Source organism: Hyperolius riggenbachi, chromosome 8 (genome assembly GCF_040937935.1).
Source record: "Hyperolius riggenbachi isolate aHypRig1 chromosome 8, aHypRig1.pri, whole genome shotgun sequence".
Lineage (NCBI taxonomy): Eukaryota > Metazoa > Chordata > Amphibia > Anura > Hyperoliidae > Hyperolius > Hyperolius riggenbachi.
The window spans coordinates 60,658,461-60,683,374 of NC_090653.1; the positions used below are offsets into that span (position 1 = coordinate 60,658,461).

The window sequence follows — 24,914 nt, forward strand, 5'->3', positions numbered from 1 at the left end:
CCATCTTTTTGGTTAAAAGGAGGTGACAAGGAGCATGAGACACAGTTCAAACTGTGCACTGTTCACCCCTCCCAGCTGCAGGCGCTAGGCAACGAGAACATCAGGAATCCCATCATACTTTGCACAGCATAACGGAAAAAATGCCCGGCCAGATTTCTTTGATGGGGCGGAGCTAAGCTTCTGTGCCGGTAAAAATGAGGCTTGGGAAAGAAAAACTAAGTTCTGATGCTGTGAAACTGTTAAAGGAACACCAAGCCTTTTCAGTCATGCTGAGTAGATTTTTAGTCTGGAGGTTCACTTTAAAGGGGAACTGAAGAGAGAGGTATATGGAGGCTGTCATGTTTATTTCCTTTTAGACAATACCAGTTGCCTGGCAGCCCTGCTGATCCTCTGCCTTTAATACGAATAGCCATAGCCCCTGAACAAGCATGCAGCAGATCAGGTGTTTCAGTGGTTCAGACTTATAAGTCTGATCTGACAAGACTAGCTGCATGCTTGTTTCTGGTTTTAATCAGATACTACTGCAGAGAAATAGACCAGCAGGGCTGCCAGGCAACTGGTATTGATTAAAAGGAAATAAACATGACAGCCTCCATATACCTCTCTCTTCAGTTCCCCTTTAAGTCCCAAATTGTTGCTAATGCGCCAAGAAGAAAGATGTCCCACTGCATGCCTATATGCAGACTTGTCCATATTTCGTATAAGGCCTACTACTGTTGTGTCATCTGAAAACTTCAGTAGTGCGATCTGTTCTTGTCTTGAGCGTTATGTGTCTATGCAGGGCTGCATCCATGCCACTACTTCTATAAAAGGAGTAAAAACAAGCTGCCTTCTTATTTTGGTCACATCTCTACGGTCCTATTTCAGTTCATGGGTTTCGGTTGAATTGACAGCCTACATTCCAATGAAGTTCACAAGATGTCATTTCTGCAGCGTGGAGGTGAGATCTTTACAGTAACATATGGTAGACACCTGACTTTTGCATCAGTTACTACAGACAGGCTGGAGGGAGGTAGGCTGCTATGAGGGGGGATTAGGTACTGGCGCTCGGGTATAAGAGCCAGTCCACACTAGGTCCGGAAACGTATCCGTGGCTGCGTTTTTCAAACCTGATGAAAAACGGAGTCCCGGATACTAATGTTGAAAATAGCAGCCAGCCTTACCCAAGTAAAAAACGGATCCGTCTGCGTTTGCGGGGATCCGTTTTCAAAACCTGAACGGAAGGTCCGGATCTGCTGCATTTTCACGCAACGGATCAGGACCACGGATACACGCAGGGGTAGTGAAAGCGATGAGAAAACGCATCTCCAGCTCCACAGGCAAAAATCGGATGTTAAAACGGATAGCCTGAGCTTTATGATTGGCCCAAAAAAATCCTCCCACTCCTTCCTAATGATGGAGACGTTTTCTGTCAGGGAAAAACCTGAACGGAAACTGATGCAAAACTGATGCAAAACTGATGCAAAACTGATGCAAAACTGATGCACTTTCATCAGTTTGCAGTACGGTGGGTACTTCCCCTGATCCGGACTGCAGTGTCCGTCCTGCAACCGGGTCTAGTGTGGACCTAGCCTAACACAGCCAATGCTGCCGGCACCCAGCCTGTAAGTGAAGTTATGGTCTTGGGTGGCTCACTATTTGTAGTGACAAGCTGGAATTTTGCGTAGCAGTAATTTAGCTGCGTGATACACAATTTCGGTTTCAATCTTTTTTAAATAAATTTGCACGTAATCGTTATTGCATTTTGCATTGAATCATACTTTTTGGGGTAACATGATCGATTTTCACAAGGTACACATTTTCGCAAAAATAAAAACGTTCTTGAAAAGCCAGTTGACTTCAGTGCATTTGGTGAAAATGTGTTTTCTCGTGTCCATCTATTTTTATACACAAATAGGACATTTTCACAAAAATAACAGCAAAACAAAAATACTCCTATTCGCTCATTGCAAGCGGCATGCTTGCTGCCAATGTACTTTACAAAACGGCGAAAAATATGGTTGTGGAATCCGTGAACATCATTTTGAGTAACTTTTAAAATGATGTGAAATCAAGATAACCCACAAAGTCATAATTATGATTAAAATTGGCATTGTGAAAATTACCCAAGTGAAATTGCCCATTATGATAAGCATTATTTGTTTGTTAGTGGTTACAGTTGCCAAGATATTGGCCTTGTGCTAGAACTTGATTTCTGGGGTAAAGTCTATAAAAGATTAGTATTTTAATAGCCGATTGTACCTTATATTTACATAAGGTACAGAATAATTGGATTATTTAACATGCTGTCTTTGTTGCTAAAAGAGGTACAAAAGATTCTGTTAAATAGAATCTGTACTGTCCGATTTGTACAATAAAAAACATACCAATCGAGTCACTGTGATCTCCTGGATCCCTCTTTGCCATTTCCGCCACACCCCGATACGATCCTGGCTTTTAATCGCCAGTTTTATGCAGTATTTACAAACAAAAAACATGGCCGCTAACTAAGAAGTGATGTTTGTATATATACATATATATGTATATATATATATATATATATATATATATATATATATATATATATATTTATTACACACACATCATGTTACAGTATGCTACAAGTTTTTATTACATACTAGTGAATTATCTGCACTCCAGGCCGGGATTCTCACAGTTTCTCAGGCAGCTCCCTCCCCCCTCAGCCTCACAAACTGCATCAGTCTTGTCTGAAACTGAGAGCAGAGAGTCAGGAGTAAACAAAGCACACAGAGCCTGCAGGGGGCATGCATAACTTGTATTCATTACAACAGAGGCAGCCCATTCCTCCCTGGGTCGACAAAGCTTAACCTGCTGGGCGGTCTGGACGAGCTCAGCTTGTCCAGTACCGCCGATGGCTGCCGCTCAGGCCCTGCTGGGCCGATTTGGCTCAAATAAAAAGCAGCACACGCAGCCGGCACTTTGCCAGCCGCGTGTGCTGCCTGATCGCCGCCGCTCTGCGGCGATCCGCCGCGAGCAGCGGCGAAAGAGGGTCCCCCCAGCCGCCTGAGCCCAGCGTAGCCGGAACAAAAAGTTCCGGCCAGCGCTAAGGGCTGGATCGGAGGCGGCTGACGTCAGGACGTCGGCTGACGTCGATGACGTCACTCCGCTCGTCGCTATGGCGACGATGTAAGCAAAACAAGGAAGGCCGCTCATTGCGGCCTTCCTTGTTTATTCTGGGCGCCGGAGGCGATCGGAAGAACGCCTCCGGAGCGCCCTCTAGTGGGCTTTCATGCAGCCAACTTTCAGTTGGCTGCATGAAATAGTTTTTTTTTTATTAAAAAAAAACCCTCCCGCAGCCTGCCTGGCGATCTTAATAGAACGCCAGGCAGGTTAACAAAGAAAAGAAGATTACATATATTACAGAGACAGTGCAACTAGAAAAGGCTGCAGTAATCCAGACCACATTAGAACAGGTATAGGAACTTATAGGATAGAAGAAATAAGGCTGAAACATTTGTTAGAGAGTCTCTTTAAGAGTGCTGAGTTTTAGTTGCTAGAGTTAGATGCATACCTCCCATCTTTTTGAGATAAGAAAGAGGGAAACTTTAAGGCACACCCATGCCACACCTCTAACCACACCCCCACCACACCCCTCACCATTCATAAAATAACTAATAATCAAAAGATGTAATTTTAGCATTCTAACCACACTGGTCCTTTCTGTCATCATTATTCTTTCTTTAGTTTAACACTTGAAAATAAGAAATATGCCAATTCAATTGATTGGAGTAGAGTTTAGAGTCAGTTAAAGACATTTTCAGTAGAAAAATACATAGATTTGCATAAATCTGTACTTCAGTCCTGAAAGCGGGACAAATGAGGAAGAAAAAGGGACAGAGGGATTTGGTTCCCAAAGAGGGACAGTTGGGAGCTACAGCGATGGCTAAGGTTAGGTGTCAAAAAGAGGTTCACGGGCAGGGAGTAGAAATAGGCATCAAGGAGAAAAGGAGGAAGGTTCATATTAGGCCACAGGATGGGGTTATTGTTGCAGGAATGGGAGAGAAAGGCAGAAGGGGAGATGAGAACACCACCAGAGAATGTGTTGCGTACCTGAATTACCTTGGTATCTGCAATCCATTACAATGGTGCACCTACAAATCATGGGCCCCCTCCAGCAAAACATTGATGGGGCCACCAATGTTCACGCCCCTTCCCTTGCCTTTTGGTGCCCTTCACGGCCTGGGGGCCCATCTCACAAGGGTCATAAAACAAGTGTGGCTATCATGATCTTCTCACCGATTACAAGTGTAGCCACAAGAACACCTGACTGAAGTTAGTCTCTTGTACCGGAGGAAAGCAAGGTTAGTAGTTGGGGCCCCCCACAGCTCTGGGCCCCCTTGCTGTCCTCTCCATTCACTTGTAATCCCTCCCAGTAATCTAGCACGCTATGCTCTTCTGCGCATGTGTGGCTTGGACGCACATGCACCCTACGTTACACTCCAAGGGCCAGGAGCGTTCTGCGTGTGCACAGTAGTACTGCCTGGCCTGTTTAATGGGAGAGATTACGAGCGATCAGAGAGGACAGCTAGGTAACCCATGCACCTCATGGGGCTGGAGGAAGCCCCAGGTAAGTATAAAAACAATCATTATGCAGTTCTCCGGTACACTTTAAGTTACAAGAGAAACAACCCTCCTCTTACCTCTACGATGCTCTTGAGGTCCCTGACGTAGGCCTGCTCCGTTTCTAGAATCTCTAACACCACTCTGTCCAGGTGGCACAGTTTGGCCTTTGGGTCTTTGGCTTTGCGGAGAATTGGAGACCATGTACAGCCCAGGAAAGCTCTTTCACTAGACAGCCCTCTATGTTCATTCTCTAGCTGGCCCACAGGGGTCAGGTCAAGACTAATGTCACTGCCATTCTGCTGGGGGTAGGGAGGGCTGCAGTACTGAGAGGATCCAAGGGTCCCGCTGCTTCCAAAGGAACTGTGGCTGTCTTGTAAGGAAGCTGAAGAGGTGGAGGAGCTGAGGCTGACGGGACGATCGCTGTCCGAACAAACGGTATTCACGGAGGTACAGCTGCCAGACATCCCGGCTACTATTCCGCTCAGAGAACTGACAGATGAAGGCCTGGGGGCAGCTGGGAGAGAGATGGACACATTACAGCAATGATGACCCCTGACATTGATCAGGATACAATTTACATATACTGGTTACATTTACATATACTTTTTCTAGCCTTTTCTGGTTAGTCATGAATTGGGCAGCTGTAGGAGTGTAACGTGTAACTACAAACCAAGGGGTCCCCCAGAAAAACTTCAATAAAGCTCCCCAATGTTCACACCCCTTTTCCCCTCCCATGTTCGTGACCTCAACAGCCTTGGGGCCCATCTGTCAGGGTTAATATAACAAGTGTGGCCATCATGATTCCTCCACCCAAATGTGGCCAGCATCACCTGAACTGGATACTGGACCAGTGTTTGGGGTAGGGGTCTGGAGGGGTAACTGGTCTTGGGCTCCTCACAGCCTTGGGCCCTTCTGCAGGGGCCAGTTCCCCCTTTAGTTTCACTTAGGAACAGCTGCCATCTCTCACACAAATTATACGAAGGCTGAAGCTTCATTTGACAAGGGAGGTCCTTGCATGTTGCACCTTCAAGGACACCTGACCTGAAGCAAAGCTACCTAAGGTAAGCACAGAGGGAAGTGCATGCTGTATCTATATACCTCTGTGTGTTATCCGTTCCTTTCTTCGTTCCCTAAGCTCCCCATAATCACTCCTTGAAAAATTACACTTTTGGCTAAAGTCAAACTTTCAGACAGGAAGAGGCAGGCTTGCAGCAATGTTCCCTCCTATCACCCTCCCATTCTCTCCTCTACCACCCCCCAATTCACTCACCTTAAGAGGAGGAAATGGGTGGGTGATAAGAGGGAACATTGCTGCAAACCTGCCTCTTCCGGTCTGAAAATTTGACTTTAGCCAAAAGTTTAATTTTATAATAAGTGATTAGGAGGGCCAGGGGGAATGCTGAGAGAAACGGTCAAGGCACAGAGGTATGTGGATTTAGCATGAACAATACCTCTGTGCTTAGCTTAGGTAGCCTTGCTCGCGTCAGATGTTCTTTAAGAAACTCTTTGGTAAGCTTGACATCGATCCACTTTCAGTATATGAATTAACCAAAAACAAGCTGCAAGCCACCATTTTTTAAAAAGTATTGCCTAAAGAATAATGTTAGAAATAATATATTGTAATATAACTACCAACTGATTTTGTTCTATAGTTGTATCTACCTTCCTTTTGATCTGGGACAAACCTGACGGCACAGCAGACCTGGAGCTACGTTCAGAGACTGGTTGTAGAGAGGCAGCTTATTTTGATGCCAGTGTTGCATGCTTGATTTGGGCGCCCGGAGTTTTAGCCAAGCGCGACACAAATAAGTAAAAAAAAAAAAAAAAAATGTAATTCCGCAGCCAACAGTATCCGGTGCGTGAATTACGTCGCGTGAATTACGTCCCCCTCCCGAGTTGCTACGGCCCTTTTATCATCTTCACCCTGCACCAAAATGGCCCACGCTGATACTGTACGAACTCGGTTGTAGACCCTTTTCTGCTATTCTGATGTAGGTGAGAAATCCTTGGGGCTCCACACTGAGCATTTTTATAGGTACAGGTTATCCACAGTCTAGCTAACTGATACTATTTCGTAGATGATAAATATTTAAAGAGTGTCAAGAGTTAAAAAAAAACAACGTACAGCTCTGTGTCTGTGCTGCTAGAATCGGAGGTTGGTAGGGTTAATAACTCCCTTCAGCAAGAGCTCATGGTGTTTCCTTCTAAAGCAGGGGTGGCCAAACTTTTAGGCCAAGGGCCATATCATCTTTCTTAAGAGTGCTATTTAACCACTTGAGGACTGCAGTGTTAACCCCCCCCCCCCCCCCCTAGTGACCAGGCCATTTTTACTTAATTGGCCCACTGCAGCATTAAAGCAAAGCTGCAGGGCCGCAAAACACAACACAGATTCCCCCGTCCTTTCCCCCCCACCAACAGAGCTCTCTGTTGGTGGGGTCTGATCACCCCCATATTGTTTATTTTTTTTAATTAATATTTATATACAAGATTTTTTAAATAAATTTAACTTGTTTGTTGTTTCCCCCCATTCCCCTCCCTCCCCCCAGCCAGCCAGTCACGCGATCGGCTCTCATAGGCTTCAGGCTATGAGAGCCGATCGCTTTCCAGGGGGACAGCCGTGTCACACGGCTGTCCCTAGTACAGCGCTGCTGCAGATCGCAGCGATGTACAAAGTAATTAGATGGCGAAACCGCCGTCTAACAGTCTCCGCCGCTCGGAGACTGAAGGCGGGGCGGAGCTCCGCCTCCCAAGCAGGAGATGCGCATGTATCCTGCGCGCGATCTCCTGCTAGCCTCATAGAAGACCGTTCACACCAATGGGCGTGGAGTGGGGTTGTCGCACTGCTCACGCCAATTGGCGTGGAGCAGTCGGCAACAGGTTAAACACAATTTCTGCTGATTGCCGTTAGGCACACACTGCCTGTGACATTTTGCCAAAACATTTCCATGGGAATAATAACCCTTATGCCGTATGCAGTTCGCACAGTGGCAGCTGCTAGTCAGTGCCTGCTTCTAGCCCCTGCATGCGGCATCTGTGGGCTGCATGGAGTTAACAACTGTAGAGAGCTTTGGGGGTCACCAGAGATGTCTCGACAAGTCGCATTTGGCCCCCGGGCCAGACTTTGGACATGCCTGTTCCTAAGTGTTCCAAAGCTTTGTGGTCACCCCCCACCTGCTGGTGGCTGCTGAGCTTGAGCGGGCTGCAACAATGCAGGTAGAGTTGGATGCAGAGATTCCAAACATTTTGGCCAGTCGGGGTGTGTGTGTGTGGGGGATATCTAACATCTACCTAACATATCTAACATCTAATGATTTACAGGTGAGTTACTAACCCCACCACCCGCCCATCCTGCAGCACACACCCAGAGCCTTACATTACAAGCTCTGGGACACACATATTTTTTACTCTTGGTGGTCTTTAAGTGCCTGGCGGAATGTCTACACTTACACATTGCTAGGCAAGCAAGACAGAACCACAACGTGTGTTTTTTGACAGTTGTCGAAAGCCCATCTCCTGTTTAAGGACATTTGTTTCCGTTGAACATAGATGAGGCGTCAACCTTCTTGTGAATTAGTTTTTAGCGACAACGATACAGCATCCGCTCCCAGATTATCTAATGCAAATGTAGCCTTAGTATGACGTCTCTGTGCTTTGTGTGATGGGACATGTTTAGGGCCAATCAGAGGAAGACAACATTAAACACACCTTTTTCACCTAGTCGCTCTCTGCTTTCTTTCAGGGCTCCCTCCGGCATGTTGATATGATGGGGGTCTCCCCGTCCTGCAGAAGAAGAAAAAATATCTATTATCTTACAGGGAAAATAACTTCTGACAAAAAAAAAAAAAGAGTGCTGCCACCAACTTGGGCTTTGTGAATAAGGGTTCATATCTCTGTGAAAATACTACCTGCCATTTGCAAAGTCAATGGCATAGCTAAGGAGCTACGGGCCTCAGGGTAAGTTTGAAGGTGCGTAGACACCTTTGATGGATGTCGCCTGTCGGGATCAGGAGCTGATCCCTTGGGCGACGTTGCTGGGCCAGGCTGCACACACCCATGTCAGCTGTGTAGCTGATGACGTGCTCTGCTGCAATGCGGGGGGGTGGGGGCAGAGGGACGTCGAGAGGCACAATCATGATATCACGCGGCAGAGGGGCATGAACAATGAGATCCGCAGGGGAATCTGCATCACTAGGGTTGAGTAGATCCGACCAGAGGATCACTTGAGGGTTGGCATCTGATTGTCGGCTGAGGTGGTCATTATCTGCCCCGGAGCTGTGGCGAAAGCACAGGGCCTGGAGGAAGCCCTAGATAAGTAGATTTTTTGTTTTTTAATCACCTTGGGCCTTCCCTTTAAGTCAGGCGTGTGTACGAGGCTTTTCATTGGAAATCCTCAAGCACTTTATATATAATACAATTGATATGGAACATATGAAAACCTGCCCAGGACAGTTGCAGTGTTAGAGAGGTGTAAGCAGGAGAGAGAAACAGGTTTTTAGTAATTACTATTTAGGCCACTTATGGGGGGGGGGGGGGGGAGTCATCAATACAAGCATAACAACAAAAATGAAGCGCTAATACAGTGGTGTAGGAGGGCCCCTGGTGGGCCCCTCTGGTCCAGGGGCCTCAAGCGGTCACAACTCCTGCACCCCTCTTGCTACACCATTGTACGTTCCTGACTGAAACTATTAACACTCTACAATCTCCATTCCCTTAAAGAGACTCTGTAACAACAAAAACCTCCCCTGGGGGGTACTCACCTCGGGTGGGGGAAGCCTCCGGATCCTAATGAGGCTTCCCACGCCGTCCTCTGTCCCACGGGGGTCTCGCCGCAGCCCTCCGAACAGCCGGCGACTGTGCCGACTGTCAGTTCAATATTTACCTTTGCTGGCTCCAGCGGGGGCGCTGTGGCGACTTTCGGCACGGAAATAGACGGAAATACCCGATCTCCGTCGGGTCCGCTCTACTGCGCAGGCGCCGGAAACTTGCGCCTGCGCAGTAGAGCAGACCCGACGGCGATCGGGTATTTCCGCCTACTTCGGCGCCGAGAGGCATCAGAGCGCCTGCGCAGGAGCCAGGAAGGTAAATATTGCGTCACGGCTGTACGGAGGGCTACAGCGAGACCCCCGAGGGACGCAGGACGGCGTGGGAAGCCTCATTAGGATCCTGAGGCTTCCCCCACCCGAGGTGAGTACCCCCCAGGGGCCGTTTTGTCGTTACAGTTCCTCTTTAAGGTGGCCATGAATCTAGCAATTTGGCAGCCGATTGACCGTCTGATAGATTTCAGGCCAATGTATGTATATATATATATATATATATATATATATATACAGTGGGTTGCAAAAGTATTCGGCCCCCTTGAAGTTTTCCACATTTTGTCACATTACTGCCACAAACATGAATCAATTTTATTGGAATTCCACATGAAAGACCAACACAAAGTGGTGTACACGTGAGAAGTGGAACGAAAATCATACATTATTCCAAACATTTTTTACAAATAAATAACTGCAAAGTGGGGTGTGCATAATTATTCGGCCCCCTTTGATCTGAGTGCAGTCAGTTGCCTATAGACATTGCCTGATGAGTGCTAATGACTAAATAGAGTGCACCTGTGTGTAATCTAATGTCAGTACAAATACAGCTGCTCTGTGAGGGCCTCAGAGGTTGTCTAAGAGAATATTGGGAGCAACAACACCGTGAAGTCCAAAGAACACACAAGACACGTCCAAGACTGGTCAGGGATCAAGTTATTGAGAAATTTAAAGCAGGCTTAGGCTACAAAAAGATTTCCAAAGCCTTAAACATCCCAAGGAGCACTGTTCAAGCGATCTTTCAGAAATGGAAGGAGTATGGTACAACTGTAAACCTACCAAGACAAGGCCATCCACCTAAACTCACAGGCCGAACAAGGAGAGCACTGATCAGAAATGCAGTCAAGAGGCCCATGGTGACTCTGGACGAGCTGCTCAGATCTACAGCTCAGGTGGGGGAATCTGTCCATAGGACAACTATTAGTCGTGCACTGTACAAAGTTGGCCTTTATGGAAGAGTGGCAAGAAGAAAGCCATTGTTAACAGAAAGCATAAGAAGTCCCGTTTGCAGTTTGCCACAAGCCATGTGGGGGACACAGCAACCATTTGGAAGAAGGTGCTCTGGTCAGATGAGACCAAAATGGAACTTTTTGGCCAAAATGCAAAACGCTATGTGTGACAGAAAACTAACACTGCACATCACTCTGAACACACCATCCCCACTGTCAAATATGGTGGTGGCAGCATCATGCTCGGGGGGTGCATCTCTTCAGCAGGGACAGGGAAGCTGGTCAGAGTTGATGGGAAGATGGATGGAGCCAAATACAGGGAAAACTTGGAAGAAAACCTCTTGGAGACTACAAAAGACTTGAGACTGGGGCGGAGGTTCACCTTCCAGCAGGACAATGACCCTAAACATAAAGCCAGGGCAACAATGGAATGGTTTAAAACAAAACATATCTATGTGTTAGAATGGCCCAGTCAAAGTCCAGATCTAAATCCAATCGAGAGAATCTGTGGCAAGATCTGAAAACTGCTGTTCACAAACGCTGTCCATCCAATCTGACTGAGCTGGAGCTGTTTTGCAAAGAAGAATGGGCAAGGATTTCAGTCTCTAGATGTGCAAAGCTGGTAGAGACATACCCTAAAAGACTGGCAGCTGTAATTGCAACAAAAGCTGGTTCTACAAAGTATTGACTCAGGGGGCCAAATAATTACGCACACCCCACTTTGCAGTTATTTATTAAAAATGTTTGGGATGATGTATGATTTTCTATCCACTTCTTACATGTACACCACTTTGTATTGGTCTTTCACTTAGTTATTGGGATTTTCACGAAAAACCATTTCTAGGGTTTACAAAGAATGGTGTGAAAAGGGAAAAACATCCAGTATGCGGCAGTCCTGTGGGCGAAAATGCCTTGTTGATGCTAGAGGTCAGAGGAGAATGGAACGGGATTTCTTGATGGGTTTGATCGCCGGCGGCGATCGGAAGGGTGGGTGGGAGGGAGCAGGGAGGGGGAAATCATATAGCTAGCGCTAGGCTAGCTACATGATAAGAAAAAAAATTAGGCGACAAAAAACACCCACGGCCATGGGGCCGCGGGGATTTAAAACACTAGGGAGGTTAAGGGGGGTTAGGCGGCCGGTCCTGAAAGGGTTAAAAGGAAATATATATGGCAGCCTTCATATTGTTCTCACTTCGGTTGTCCTTTAATTTATTGTTAGAAGATATACAGTATATATGACTGAAATGAGGGGAGGGAATAAATTGCCATTGTTTAAAGCAAGTCTGAAGGGAAAAAAACAAACAGATCCTCGCCTAAGGAGAGGGAAGACTCTGAGTCCTATAGAGCGTTCCTGTTCTCCTCACGGTCCCCTCCTTTCCCCGCAGGCTTCACTGTTCAAACCTCCTGTTGCGCGAGACTTCGGGAGTTTTCAGAAGCACTCAGGCTTCCAAAGACGGGTGGTTCTGTACTGCGCTTGCGCGAGTGTGCACGAGAGAGGGCGCTTGCGTGTGCGCAGTACAAAGCTACTCATCTTCAGAACCCCGAGTGCTTTCATAGAGTACCAAAGCCGACCCAACGGGGAAGAGAGCAGTGACCGATCGGATGTAGACTGCTAACAAGGGAGCCTGTGGGGGAGCATGGAGAACATATGATATACCCTATTAGAAAAGTAGTTAAAATTTAACTTTTATTATAAATTCATTAAAAAGTAATCAAATTGCTGATCATGTATTAATTGCAATTAAATTGACTGGAGGAAAGGTTGGGGGTCAACAAGACCATCCTCCTAGTTCACTGTAGTATTACTAAAACCCTACACCAAATTCAACATGTTTCATTTCCTTAATTGGAAACTTCGTCAGGAAAAGTGCGTACCCTAGTGATAGAGTGGTAAAGTGCTCAACATAGTAAATACATAGTATAAATCACATATTAAGAACTGATTAGCAACTAACAGAGTACTGGCCGCAACATAACATTTATAATAGGGTATATCATATGTTCTGTAGTTTAATTCAGGTGTGTTTTTGGGGAGCATGGAGACCAGGAGGAGAACTGGAAGGGTCTATAGGACCCAGAGTCTTTCCTCTCCTTAGGTGAGTATCTGTTTTTTATTTTCACTTCACACTCCTTAATACAGTACAAAGTGCTGCAGCGCTCTGAGCGCTCCAGCCTATAAACTAACGGCGTCAAAAAGACCAAACCTGCACTCACAGAACTGTTACTAATGCTTTTTCCTGCTTATCCCTGTGCCCTGGAATTCCCCTTTAACCCCCAATGGGAAAGGTGAAGGCATGTTTGCTCAGCATTGCGTAAGGGCCTAAAAGCTCCAGACCTCCATGCGGGAGGCTCCACAGTCAGTCAGATGGCCTCAGTGAGGAGAGTAAACAGCTCATATCCCAGAGATCTATAGAGATAGTGATCAATGCCGTTCCCAGACTCCACAATTAGTTTCCAGAGTATGGATAAAGAGGCCGCGGATTGCACAGGGAGCTGCCTGCGGTCTGACTCTCCATCCCAACATTATTATTACCGCTTTATATACGCTCATCCAGCAATTAAAGGAAAGCCACCATCCTTCATAAAACCACCCTGTCCAATCAAAAGAAACCACGCTGTAAGTCAATGTCACATCTCATTACTAATAATAATAGAGGAAGCAGAGAAATGACTGCTGTGGTATTCAGATGAATGCCTAGTGCAGAGCTATAGCATGACACATGCAGCCCACGTCCAGTCTATGGGCAAGGACAGGTGTCGGCCTCCACTTCCCCTGGGAGGTCTGTATACTCCGATACTTATATTCAGGACCTGATTTACTAAGCGCCGGTGGGCGGGAACTCATCCGTGATCCTGCACGCCTGGCTTGGGTATATTAAAGAGGAACTGTAACCAAGGATTAAACTTCATCACAATCAGCAGCTGATACTCCCCTTTCCCATGAGAAATCTGAGGGTCTGTATGGCTGATATGGTGGTGAAACCCCTCCCACAGTGGGAAGTCATGACCAAAGTCCTGACAGTTTCCTGTCTGTGAACCTTGTTGCATTGTGGGAACAATGTTTGCATTGTGGGAGCAGCTGCTTCCAACTGCCAAGCAATCAGTATCTCCCTCTGTGTATATGTATATTTATAAAAAAAAAAAACAACCTTGGCCTATCGCAATGTTAGCGGATGTGGTTAAAAATAATGGCAGTTGGTGCAGTCTAGTTTTTTTCTTGTCTGCCAGAAGTAAAGATGATGACGTGCAGGCTTATAGTGAAGATCAATGATATCTTTGTTTTTAACTTCTTACTATGCAATATATTGATTTATTTTTTCCCTTTTTCGCTACAGTCCCCCCCCTCCCCCCCACACTTAACATTGATCTTTCTGGACTGAAAAAGCCTGATCTTACCAGCTGTCAGCAATGATTGCATTGGGAATTGTGTAATAGCAAATTTTTGCTGTTGATAACCTTTGAATAAAACAAAACAAAACATCTTTTAATCAGCATAAATTAAAAGTAGCAAGTTGAGATACTCTTTGCATTCTCACTTCCAATTACCTTCTGGTCATAGTGTCCTTATCTTATCTGAAATAAGAATCTTTCTGCTATTTGCACGCTGAGATAAGCTTGTTACTGAAAAAAAAAAAACTTCCCACATTCCCACTGGCACTACATGGTTCCTGCAGTTAGGCAAAGGCAACCAGACCAGGTTATAAGTACAAAAAAATGGGGACATATACCTATTTTAGGGGAAAAAAGGAAGGTTTACATATATTTTGGGGGAACTATTTTTTGCATTTTTTATTTTAGTATGTTACAACCCCCTTTAAATGTATAGAATAATGTCTACTAAATGAAAAATTACTGAAAGATGTCTGTAAGCATTCAGCTTATTCTGCTTTTTTTAAAAAATGTGAAAACCTATGAAGCTTTGCAAACTGAGTAACGTGGCTGCTCCCTGTATTAAGCATTTATTTGTAGAACAAAGTTTTAAATCAAACCCAAATATAAGGCAGCAGTATGTATCCTTGTAAACATTCCTTCCAGTGTAGCTCCCCTCTGGGTATTATTAACAGGCATAAGGGTCCACATTTCAGCTTGTTAAAAATAGGCCTTTCTGTTGTAAATCAATTGACTGTTACAAAGCAGAGATTTCCTTTTCCCCTGAGTGACACAATGGTTTTAATTGAACTATCCCGAAATTAACAAGCAACACATTTGCAGGACATCTTGCGACAAGCCAGCAACATGCCACTTCTGTTCCTGGGAAGCAGTTCAATGGAAAGTACTGTCTGCATCTGGTTTTGCTGGTTTAGCTTTTTTGTGGCAAACTTGCTTGTCATGGATAAATTCAGGGCAAACTTCAAAGACGTTCATTTTCATTAAGACCACCAAATATACATGATTCACCACCAGGGGCATTTGAAGACGCTCTCTAGGTGTTGTGGTCATGGGGTAGGATGTCCAACGAAGAGTTGTACAGTCATCATCCAGGCAAAATACACACTTTATTTAAAGCTAATATGAAGCTTAGAAAAAAAAACAAAAAAAACAGATACTTGCCTATAGAGTCCTATAGAGCCTTCCCATTCCTCTCACGGTCCACTCGTTCCAGCCCTGGCTTCTCAGTTTGAATCCCCCACCGTGGGAGGCTTCAAAAGTCTTTGAGGGCATTGCTCGCGCATGCGCAGTACAGAGCTGTCCGTCTTCAGGAGCACTCAGCTCCAGAAGACTTCTGAAGTCTCCTGCAACAGCAGAGAGCAGTATTCGATCAGTCGAATACTGCTACTAGGGAAGCCAGCGCTGGAATGCAGGGACCATGAGAGGATCGGGGAGGAGGAGCCTTCCCTCTCCTTAGGTAAGTATATGTTTGGGGTTTTTTTAGATTCCCATTGACTTTAAAGAGTACCTAAGCTAAAAGTGACAAAAGTGGAGTTAAATACTTACCTCCCTCCAGGCAGGTGATTGCTCTGCTTCCCTCAAGAATGGGACCTGTTGATTTTTTTCTCTCAAAATCACTGCCATTGCTCTGGCCACGCCCATCTGTGTGGCCACTGCCTGCCCCCAGCTGGACAGCCACCACATAAGCATTGTTTCACTTCAGCAGAAAGGGGGCAGAGCATTACATGTGATCCAAAGACTCAGGACTGGTATTTCACTCTGGGACCCCTCCCCCATCCGTCATTTTTATCTTATCTTTAAAAGGGCTAGTACAAAAATATACGGTAGGTAGATATTCACTTTTCTGCTTTGTGTGTTGAAATCAGACACACATACACAAAACTAATAATTTTTCAGCTGTACTGAAAGATATCTTTGCAACAATTAAAAAAACAAAAACAGAATCACTGAAATAAATAACAAACTACCCAGAAAGCTTGTGGTGACCCAGAACCACTAGGAAAGTACCCAGAAACCCGAAAAGCCTTCCTACTAAAAAAAGCAATGCCGAGTATAATGCTGGGAATTCACCATGAGATTTTTTGGCAGATAGATGGTTCGATAGATAATTTCCAACAGGTCCGATCTGATTTTTCGATCATTTTTCTGATCAATTTCTCATGAGGTGAATGAAAACCGATTGGAAAAACAATCAGAAAATCCATTGGGGAATTGATTGGACAGTAAATCTGCTGAAAAATCTCAACGTGTATTCCTAGCATTATGTTGCCTTCCTAAAACGGAAGGTATTTGCGATAATTCAGCTCTAAGTGGGCAACTGTGGTTTTCCATAATGCATCACTCCCAAAATATGCAAATAATCTCTTAAAAGATCACTGCTGTGTCAAAATTGTGTGAAATCACCTTTTCTGTTAATTATAGTCTTGAGTATGTTGAGATACTTATTATTATTATTATTATTATTTATTGTATTTATATAGCGCCAACATATTACGCAGCGCTGCACAATAGATAAAAGGGTTAACATACAAGGTAGGACATACAGGAAACTCACAACAAAACAAGATCATGCAAATGATTTGATAATACAGTGTCATAGGTCAAAATAGAGACTGTTCTAGTCCACAAGAGGGTGATTGTCAGCAAGATTGCATAATCAAGCTGGAAACACTAAGGGAGATGGCCCTGCCAGAGGCTTACAATCTAAAGGGTGGGGGTGGAGACAATAGGTGTATCTGTTGAGAGGGTGTCAACAGAACATATTATGGTGCTGGTTTAGGGGGTATGTACTTCCCTATCAACTTCGCTAATCTGGACTATGCAGTTGGATTTGATGGTGTCCCTGCAGTTTGACAGATTGCATTCCACAGGTAGTCAATACTGACTAGGTCTTGTAAGTACACTAACCTTATTCTTCTTCAGCCTCTGTATGGTCAATTAGGCTCTGTGGTTACAGTCATTGTCATGCTGGAATCACCTGCCAGGGTTGGATTTACCATAAGGCAATGTAGATGATGGAAAGGCGACTCACTCGAAAGTGCCTCCCTCCTTCCCTATGCAGAGTCCCGAGCAGAGCATAAATGAGAGATTACTCACCCAGCTCTCGGAATTCCACTGATGAGATCTCCGTTCAGTCGGGGGCATCACTAGCTACTTAATACGGAGGGTACCTCTAGCTACCTAATTCTAATAATCTAGTCATACCCAGAGTCCACCTGAAAACTTTTGGTCCCAGAGCCTTCTGTCATGCTGCTCCTACGTTACGGAACTCCTTACCCCAGCAGATCAGGACAGCTTCATCTCTGGACATGTTTAAATCCAGACTGAAAACCCACCTGTTCAGTTTGGCATTTGCAGAAATGTAATTTTTGTTGTGTGAATACTTATACCTACTACCAACTACTGAATCTGAGATAGCCTAAGGGCTTTGAGTCCTATGGGAGAAAAGCGCTATAGAAATGTTATTGTTGTTGTTATTTGTTACTATGGGACATTTGTAGCTACCTATGACAGGCAAGGGAAATAAGGGAAAAGTGACAGCTGGGCCAGCCAGCACATTTACGGTGCGGTTCGGCAGGGGTTTATAGATTCATGGAGGGCAAAGTCTAGGGTACCAGGACATCTGTGCCTATAGGCTCCTGTGATGTAAATCCGCCTGTCACCCAACTTTCTGACAGAGGCATCTCCACATAGCAGGTCTTGTAAGGTGTTCCTGATGTGCAGTGGTTAGCAACTACCAAAAGCAGTCCAAGGAAGGACAACCAGTGAACGAGTGACAGGATTGTGGGTGCCCAAGGCTCCCTGATGTGCATGGGGAGTGAAGACAAGCCCGTGTGATCTAATCCCACAGAAGAATGACTGTAGCATCATTTGATTAAAAATGTAGTTTACCTTGAATCAGCATATAAAGTTGTGCATCACTGATACTGGGTGCCTTCCAGACTGGCTCACCTACACACGGGAAGTTCAGATAGATGCTTCAGAGGCTATCCAAAGAGTCTAGGATAGCCTGGTCATGTCCTAGCCTTATTTAGATGTGGTCCAGGGCATATGGCATGTTACATTCCCTTTTTGGGAAAATAATTTGTAGGGACTGTTGAATTATTTTGTTTGAGTTTGTTTTGGCAAGAATTAGACAGACTAGTCACCTGTTTTTCTTTCAGCACGTAGTATATGTACGGTACCCTGAGGGATACTCGTAACACAAGAAAAGGTCACACTGTGCTTCAAGCCCAAAGAGAGTTTAATAATTCATTGTACGTATAATCAATCTATTCAGCTGGAATCGTAAGGATTGACTATTTGCACAATGGATTAATACCAGTAATCTATCATTTCCCTTGAAGCCCAGTGTGAAGACCTCCCTCTTGAATTATTAGGACGTTTTTCAACCTTTTGGTCCTGCACCTACTAATATTCAGAAAATGGAGGTGTGTGATTTCTTTGATTGATGTGACCAAAAGGTTCTCGGGTTGGGCTCAGGAAGTAATTAAACTTGTAAAAGTCCATTTAGTTTAGAGAAAAAAATTATAAATAATATATAACCACAACAGAGTGATATCTTTTAGATAATTTGAACCATAAAGTAGTGTTTTGATAGCGCGCCTGGTTCACATTGGCCTTAAAAACAATCCGTTTAGCCAAGCGAAACAGAACGGCTTCTAACGGAGGTGAACATATCCTATGTTAGTTAATAGGATCTGTTTACATTGCACTATTAGAACAAATTAGTTTGGTATGTTCAGCCCAACGGACTGCAAGTTTGGGTCTGCATCGTTTTGCTTTTGCAGACTGACGTGTCTTGCCTTCAATGAGTATGGTTAATTGTAAGCTTCCGGAATGTTAAGTTTCTTCTTCAGGCATTATACAGGACTGGATCAGAACCATAAAAAAGTGAATGTAACATACAGAGACTTACTGTATTTTTTGGACTATAAGACTCCCTTGTCCCCCACCCAATGTGGGGGGAAAAAGTCTGTGCGTCTTATAGTCCAAATGCAGGGAGTTCCTGACATGTGAACACTTGCCAATACGAACCTCCAACCCGATGCAATGTTAGGGACTCCCTGTACTGTGCCCATGCAGAGCAGGACACGGGGCGAATGGTGGACACAAGGGGGCACAAAGGGGCATAGAGGAGGACACAAGGGGGAGACAAAGGGGTATAGAGGAGGACACAAGGGGGAGACAAAGGGGCATAGAGGAGGACACAAAGGGGCATAGAGGAGGACATAGAGGGACACAAAGGGGCATAGGTGAGGACACAAAGGGTCATAGAGAAGGACACAAGGAGGACAGAGGCAGACACATGGGGGTTACAGAAGGACAGAGGAGGACACAGGGAGATACAAGAGGTACAAGGGGGCATCATTCACAAGATGCCCCTTTACCACGGATACACCAAGTTTAGTATATATATCTTTTTCCCCTGGTTTTTGTCCTCTAAACCTAGGTGTGTCTTATGGTCAGGAGCGTCTTATAGTCTGAAAAATACGGCATATACGATTCTGTCCGAGTAAAAACTGATCCAGGGCACAGATCAGTTTTAAAGGGCTCAGTTTTCTATTCCTGACCCCCTGTTTCATCATGACATGATCAATGCAACGCATCTGGCAGGCCTGAAAAGATTGCAGCAGGCCTGAACTTGTGGTCCGTTCGAACGGACTAATGTGAACAGATCCATTGGTTATTACTGAATCCATTCTCGTCCATTCCACTTGTTTTGAAGTCAGCATATCTGCTCCACAACCAATACCAGACCAACGGGGGTACAGTATGCGTTAGTGTTGAGAAACACTGCTCTAAGCTGACATTCTCACACACACATATATGCAGTCTGTCTAAAACAGTTCAAACTGTACCTGTAAAACTCAGTGATCTGTAGAGCAGCCCATTCTCCCGCCACAGTGCACTCCAAACACAGATGGGAAGCATATGGGGCATACTTTGTTTAATGTAGTGAAGTATAAAAGGAAGGGGATCAGTTACCTACAGGCACAAGTCTGCTACAGTACATGTGCTTGGGCCTTATTGCCTGGAAGATCTGTTCTTGATAGCAGCAATATAGGACAACTATTGCAAACATTTGCAAAATGTAAAAAAAAAAAAAAGTGTATTCGCTGTACATTTGTCCCAAAGTAGAATGCTCTATAAATGTATTTTTTCCTATGTAACTGTCACTTACAATAGCTAGTAAAAATCTGACATGGGGGATTTTCAATACTTTCTTTCTTCTTTGCAAAACCTCCCTGAAAATAGCCTGTCCCCTCTTGTGTACACTATTCTGGCAGTTGGAGGCTGCCGCTACCATCCACAGAGTGCTTTTGAAAATAAAGGAATTCCTGAGAATCCCCTGTAAGAAGATAGATTAGTCCAAAGTCAGATCTGTCACATTTATGCTGCTTATTCTAAGTGACAGGAACATAGGAAACAAATAATTTATAGTGAATTTTGCTATGTGACAAATGTACAACTAATACATGTGTATTTTACACTTTACACATTTTCGCAAAAGTTATCCTTTAACTAGTCAAATGCTCTGTTCCAAGCAATTCCCTGTGAAAGGGAAAAGGCGGAGTGATCTGGTTGCTATGGGAAACCAGGACACTTCTTTCCCATATTCCATCCATCCTGTGTATATAATGCTTATGTTTATGACTGCCGCTGTAATAAATATTAATGAGCTGTAAGTTATGCAGAGAGATGAGATGCTGGAGACTCGGCCTGCTTTTCATTCCATCTTGGAACCCTGCACTACTTAATTGCTTCCTTCTCATGTGATTCTGATCTAATGTGATTCTATTCTGTGAGACGTTTCTGTCTTCGTGTTCGTTCTGCTTGATGTATGAAGTGTTTCCGCTTGGAATCCATGTGTACAGTGAAATGGATTACAGTGCTGCTAATTTCACACACTGAACCATTCAGGGCCGGCTTAACTGTACCAGAGACAGCTCAAGAAAAGGGCCATTCAGCTGCAGAATTCTGAGCCAATCTAACACACTCAGCGGATAAAATAAAGCACTTCTGATATATATTTAATGAGATAAATATAACATTTTACATATGAATATTTCATGTTTACCATTTTGAGCCAGTAGGAGGCGGTCCTCGGCAGAGACTGATAACTCTTAGGTCATTGTCTTTGGCTTTCTGTCATTTCAGATTAGAGACAAGGCAGGCTAATCAGTGATGCATAGCCACTAGCCACATCAGCGGCAGTATATCTACGCCCTGCGGTTGGTCTCTTACCGCTCCAGGGGCATAGATAGTCTTCCACTTTCTATGGGGGCGGAGCGCAAATGCGCACGCCCGCGACCACCCCTCCGTGGGGGTGTTCTAGTACACCGATCAGTGAATGGGAACGCAGTATCATTGATCACCAGCATCAATGCCTGCGGTCATTGTAATAACACATACACACGTTACATTCTCTTCGCTTCCTGTAAGATAATGCGTGGGGACATAAATACATAAATTGTTACCTTAGGGACTGAACTTTTTTAATATGTATGTCAAGAGGGTGTACTACTGTTACTTTTGAAAATATGGGCTTGCAATTAAAGATGGATGCAAAACTGAAAAAATGCATCTTTATTTCCAAATAAAATATTGGCACCATACATTGTACTAGGGAAATATTTTAAACGTTGCAATAACTGGGACAAATGGGCAAATAAAATAAGTGGGTTTTAATTACAGTAGCATGTATTATATGTATTATTTTAAAACTATAATGGACGAAAACTGAGAAATAATGATTTTTTTCCCTTATTATTCCTGTTAAAATGCATTTAGCATACAATAATTCTTAGCAAAAGTTACCACTCAAATAAAGCCTAATTGTGATTAGTAGTGATAAAGTCATTGGCGAATGAAAGGGAGAAGGGCTGAAAGGTGAGAATTGCTCTGGTCCACAGGGGGAAAACCCCTCAGTGGTGAAATGGTTTATTCTGGTATCTAGGGACCTAAGGCTGGAGGGACAGACTACCTAATACTGTAAGGGGGGGGGGGAATAATCTTTAAAATGTTTGCTACAGGCAGCAAAAAGTCTAAAACCGGCCCAGAGGGTAATGACATTTTTTGCAATCCTTAAGAATGATTTCCAAGTGTGGGTTGCAGACCAGGTAATGAAAATATCTTCTATAAGACAGAAGTAGACTGTGGGTTTTATTTGAAATGTATCAACATATTCCACTTTGATTTTTGCAGTGAAGAGATTTACATTCTGTGGTGCAAATCTTGAACCCATTGCCACTCCCATCTGCTGTAATTAGCGGTCCTCCTGTCCAAAAGTTATGTATCTCCTTTTAATGTCCATCTTGTCAGCATACAGGAATTGAGTCTGAAGAAGGCTTTACAATGGAAACCTTACTCTTTTTCTTCTAAGTTAGCCAATAAATGAACCATCCTGATTCAAAACGTCTTGCTTTTACTGTTGGCTAACACGGTACAATACTCTACTGCTCTGCATAGGAGGTGAATTTTCATCCATACTGTTCTCATGCATTGAGGTCCTGGATGTTATCACTGGTTGCCTAGTAACCAGGATGCTGCGCACCATGCACATAAACACAAGAAAGCCACAGGCCTGTTGTGCTGACATGGTCTATATAGACTGCTCTGCTCCAGAACCTCTCCCACTCTCTTCTATGTATTGGTTCAGCAGTGGTCTGGACATTGCCGATTTATAGTTTAATGTATTGACTGTCCAAATGTCCTCCCTGTGAGATGTAAGACAGTCTTTTGGATAGGCTGAGAAAATCGGAGAGTCACTGTGCCTCGCCCCTTCCCTTGATGGCAGTGTAAACTATCCCATGGGGCCCATATGCAATTATTTTTTTCTCCTGAGTTTTCTCCTAGGTGATATTTTCACAACTTGTAAATAAAATAATTTTGAAACCACCAGCAAGCAAGAAAATACTCAAAATTATTTTGATAGTACTTTTTTTACTTACTTTTTAAAGCTTCTTCAATTGCAGAGTGCTGAAAAATTATTTTAAATACAAGATTGAAAATTATCTCCAAGGAGAAAACTCAGGGGAAAACGTAAATTGCATATGGGCCATAGTGTTCAGTGTGTGCCTCCACCTTCAGTGTCACCTTCTGCGTGGTCTTGGTATAGCACACCCATTTCAGCCATGATCATCATAAAGCCCTTCCTGCCACATATGGATACCTCCCACTCACCTCCACCAACCATGAAGCCCAGTTTCTGGAGCAGAGTTGGCGTTTAGGTATGTCTCAGTGTAGACCAGAGGTTCAAGGACCATTTTTTTGTGAAAGGGGTGTGTCCTAAAGGTGTCCCTCCTTCTTAACTGAATAAGTTGGGAGGTTTGCTACATGCTTCGTATGGCCAGCTACAATCAGCAGTCTCTCCGTTAGCTGGAACAATTCATCATGAGTTTACAGTGCATAGTAATCTGATTTCATAGCAGCTGTAAAGGGAGAGGAGAGCTCACACTCTGGTGTGTTTAGAGTTTTATCATCTGGATGCATACCGCACGACATGAAGTGTTCACGAGTACATTGTGCAATCACAGTAGCTCGTAAAGTGCACAAACATGATGTTTATGAGTCGCTGTGATAGTGATTATAGAGCTGAAGGCAAATAAAGAAGTCAGTCCAGCGCTGTAAAATCACTGTAAAGTCAATGATTAAACTCTTGCCCTTTAAAACAACACCAGTTTACATTGGAGCTGAAATCAAAATTTTATCTTTAGTTAGGGCCCATTTCCACTAGGCACGTTGTTATGCGGAAACCAAGTCGCATAACAACGCAAAGAAACTGCAACCAATTCACGTTAATGGAGTAGTTTCTATTGGCTCGAACTGACCTACGCGATCAGGCACAATGTGGGGGAATTTATAGATAGCATGCTGCAGTTTTTCGCTGCGTGCATCCAATCAATTCCCCACAGCCGCCGATGGGAAGCTGCATGACGCCGCATTCGGTTGTACGGACAACAGCCGGAAGTACCTGTGGGGGGATGCAAGGCGATGCAGCGATTACCTCGCTTCCATTACGTGTAACAATCTTACCTTCCAGCGGCAGCTCCCGCGGTGTCTCTGGCAGTATTCGTACACGTGGTGGTACTTCCGCTCTGCCGTCTTCTGATGGCGTCCCCGGCATCCCTGTAGAGGTGGATCAGTAGGCACGCATGCGCAGTCCTTCCAGTCGGACTCGCACGGGGCAGAGCAGCCTTTATAGGCTGAGGAGGTGTGTCTGACAGGAGGTGCTGTCATACTGGGGGCGGGCTTTTGCTCTGCCTCTTGGGTATTATCGGCCAAGTGAGTCATATGCTCACTGGCCTTGATACTAATCAGTTCGCTGGTTCTTGGCCCTCATCTAGTGAGAGATTTGTGAGCTACATTTCATATATTGCGCATCAGCACGATATATATGTACTCTAGTCAGTCCGTAATTGTATTATTGTAATATTGTATATTGTTTTGTGTTCCGACCTTTGCCTGCCTCTTGACTACGAATATGCCTAGCCCTTTTGTACTACTGCCATCTGATCTCTGTGTATGACTCGGCCTGTCCCTAACTTTGCTTCTGTTGTCTCCTTCCAATACGACTGACAGCTGACTTATGTGTATGACTCTGCCTGTTATTTGGCTATGATTTTGCCTGACCCTTCTGTACTACAGCCATCTGCTCACGTGTATAACCTCGGCTTGTCTCTGACTACGCTTTTCTCACCAGTCCTCTGACTTACACTTGTTACGCTAACCCTCTTCACGTATCGGCGTGATAATACGTTAGTGGAAACGGGCCCTTAAAGATTGAGTGGGGAAGGGTTATACCTCATGTTAGGTTTTTATTGCTGATGGAATGGGTTTCTTTGACCAAAGCTAAGTACACACATCAGATAATTGTTGCTCATCAGGGATCGGGAAA

The 24,914-nt window shown here is 44.5% G+C and overlaps 1 protein-coding gene and 1 long non-coding RNA gene across 5 annotated transcripts in view; one reads left to right on the plus strand and one right to left on the minus strand.

Moving 5' to 3' along the window:
- The window catches only part of PLEKHG2 (pleckstrin homology and RhoGEF domain containing G2), a 193,479-nt gene that overhangs the window by 98,694 nt on the left and 69,871 nt on the right, over positions 1–24,914 (minus strand). For all 3 annotated transcript variants that reach the window (XM_068250464.1, XM_068250463.1, XM_068250461.1), the window contains 2 exons: positions 8,290–8,364; positions 4,662–5,098 (listed from right to left, as the gene is read on the minus strand). In XM_068250464.1, the coding sequence (XP_068106565.1) occupies positions 4,662–5,098; positions 8,290–8,338 (486 nt within the window). In that variant the 5' untranslated portion in view covers positions 8,339–8,364. The remainder of the gene's footprint in view (positions 1–4,661; positions 5,099–8,289; positions 8,365–24,914) is intronic.
- The window catches only part of LOC137528836 (uncharacterized), a 167,128-nt gene that overhangs the window by 41,301 nt on the left and 100,913 nt on the right, over positions 1–24,914 (plus strand). Inside the window, exon 4 of one of the 2 annotated variants that reach the window (XR_011023481.1) lies at positions 868–941. The exons of the other annotated variant lie outside the window; for it this stretch is intronic. This is a non-coding gene — a long non-coding RNA (uncharacterized lncRNA). Of the gene's footprint in view, positions 1–867; positions 942–24,914 lie in introns of those variants that run through there. 2 annotated transcript variants of the gene reach the window in all.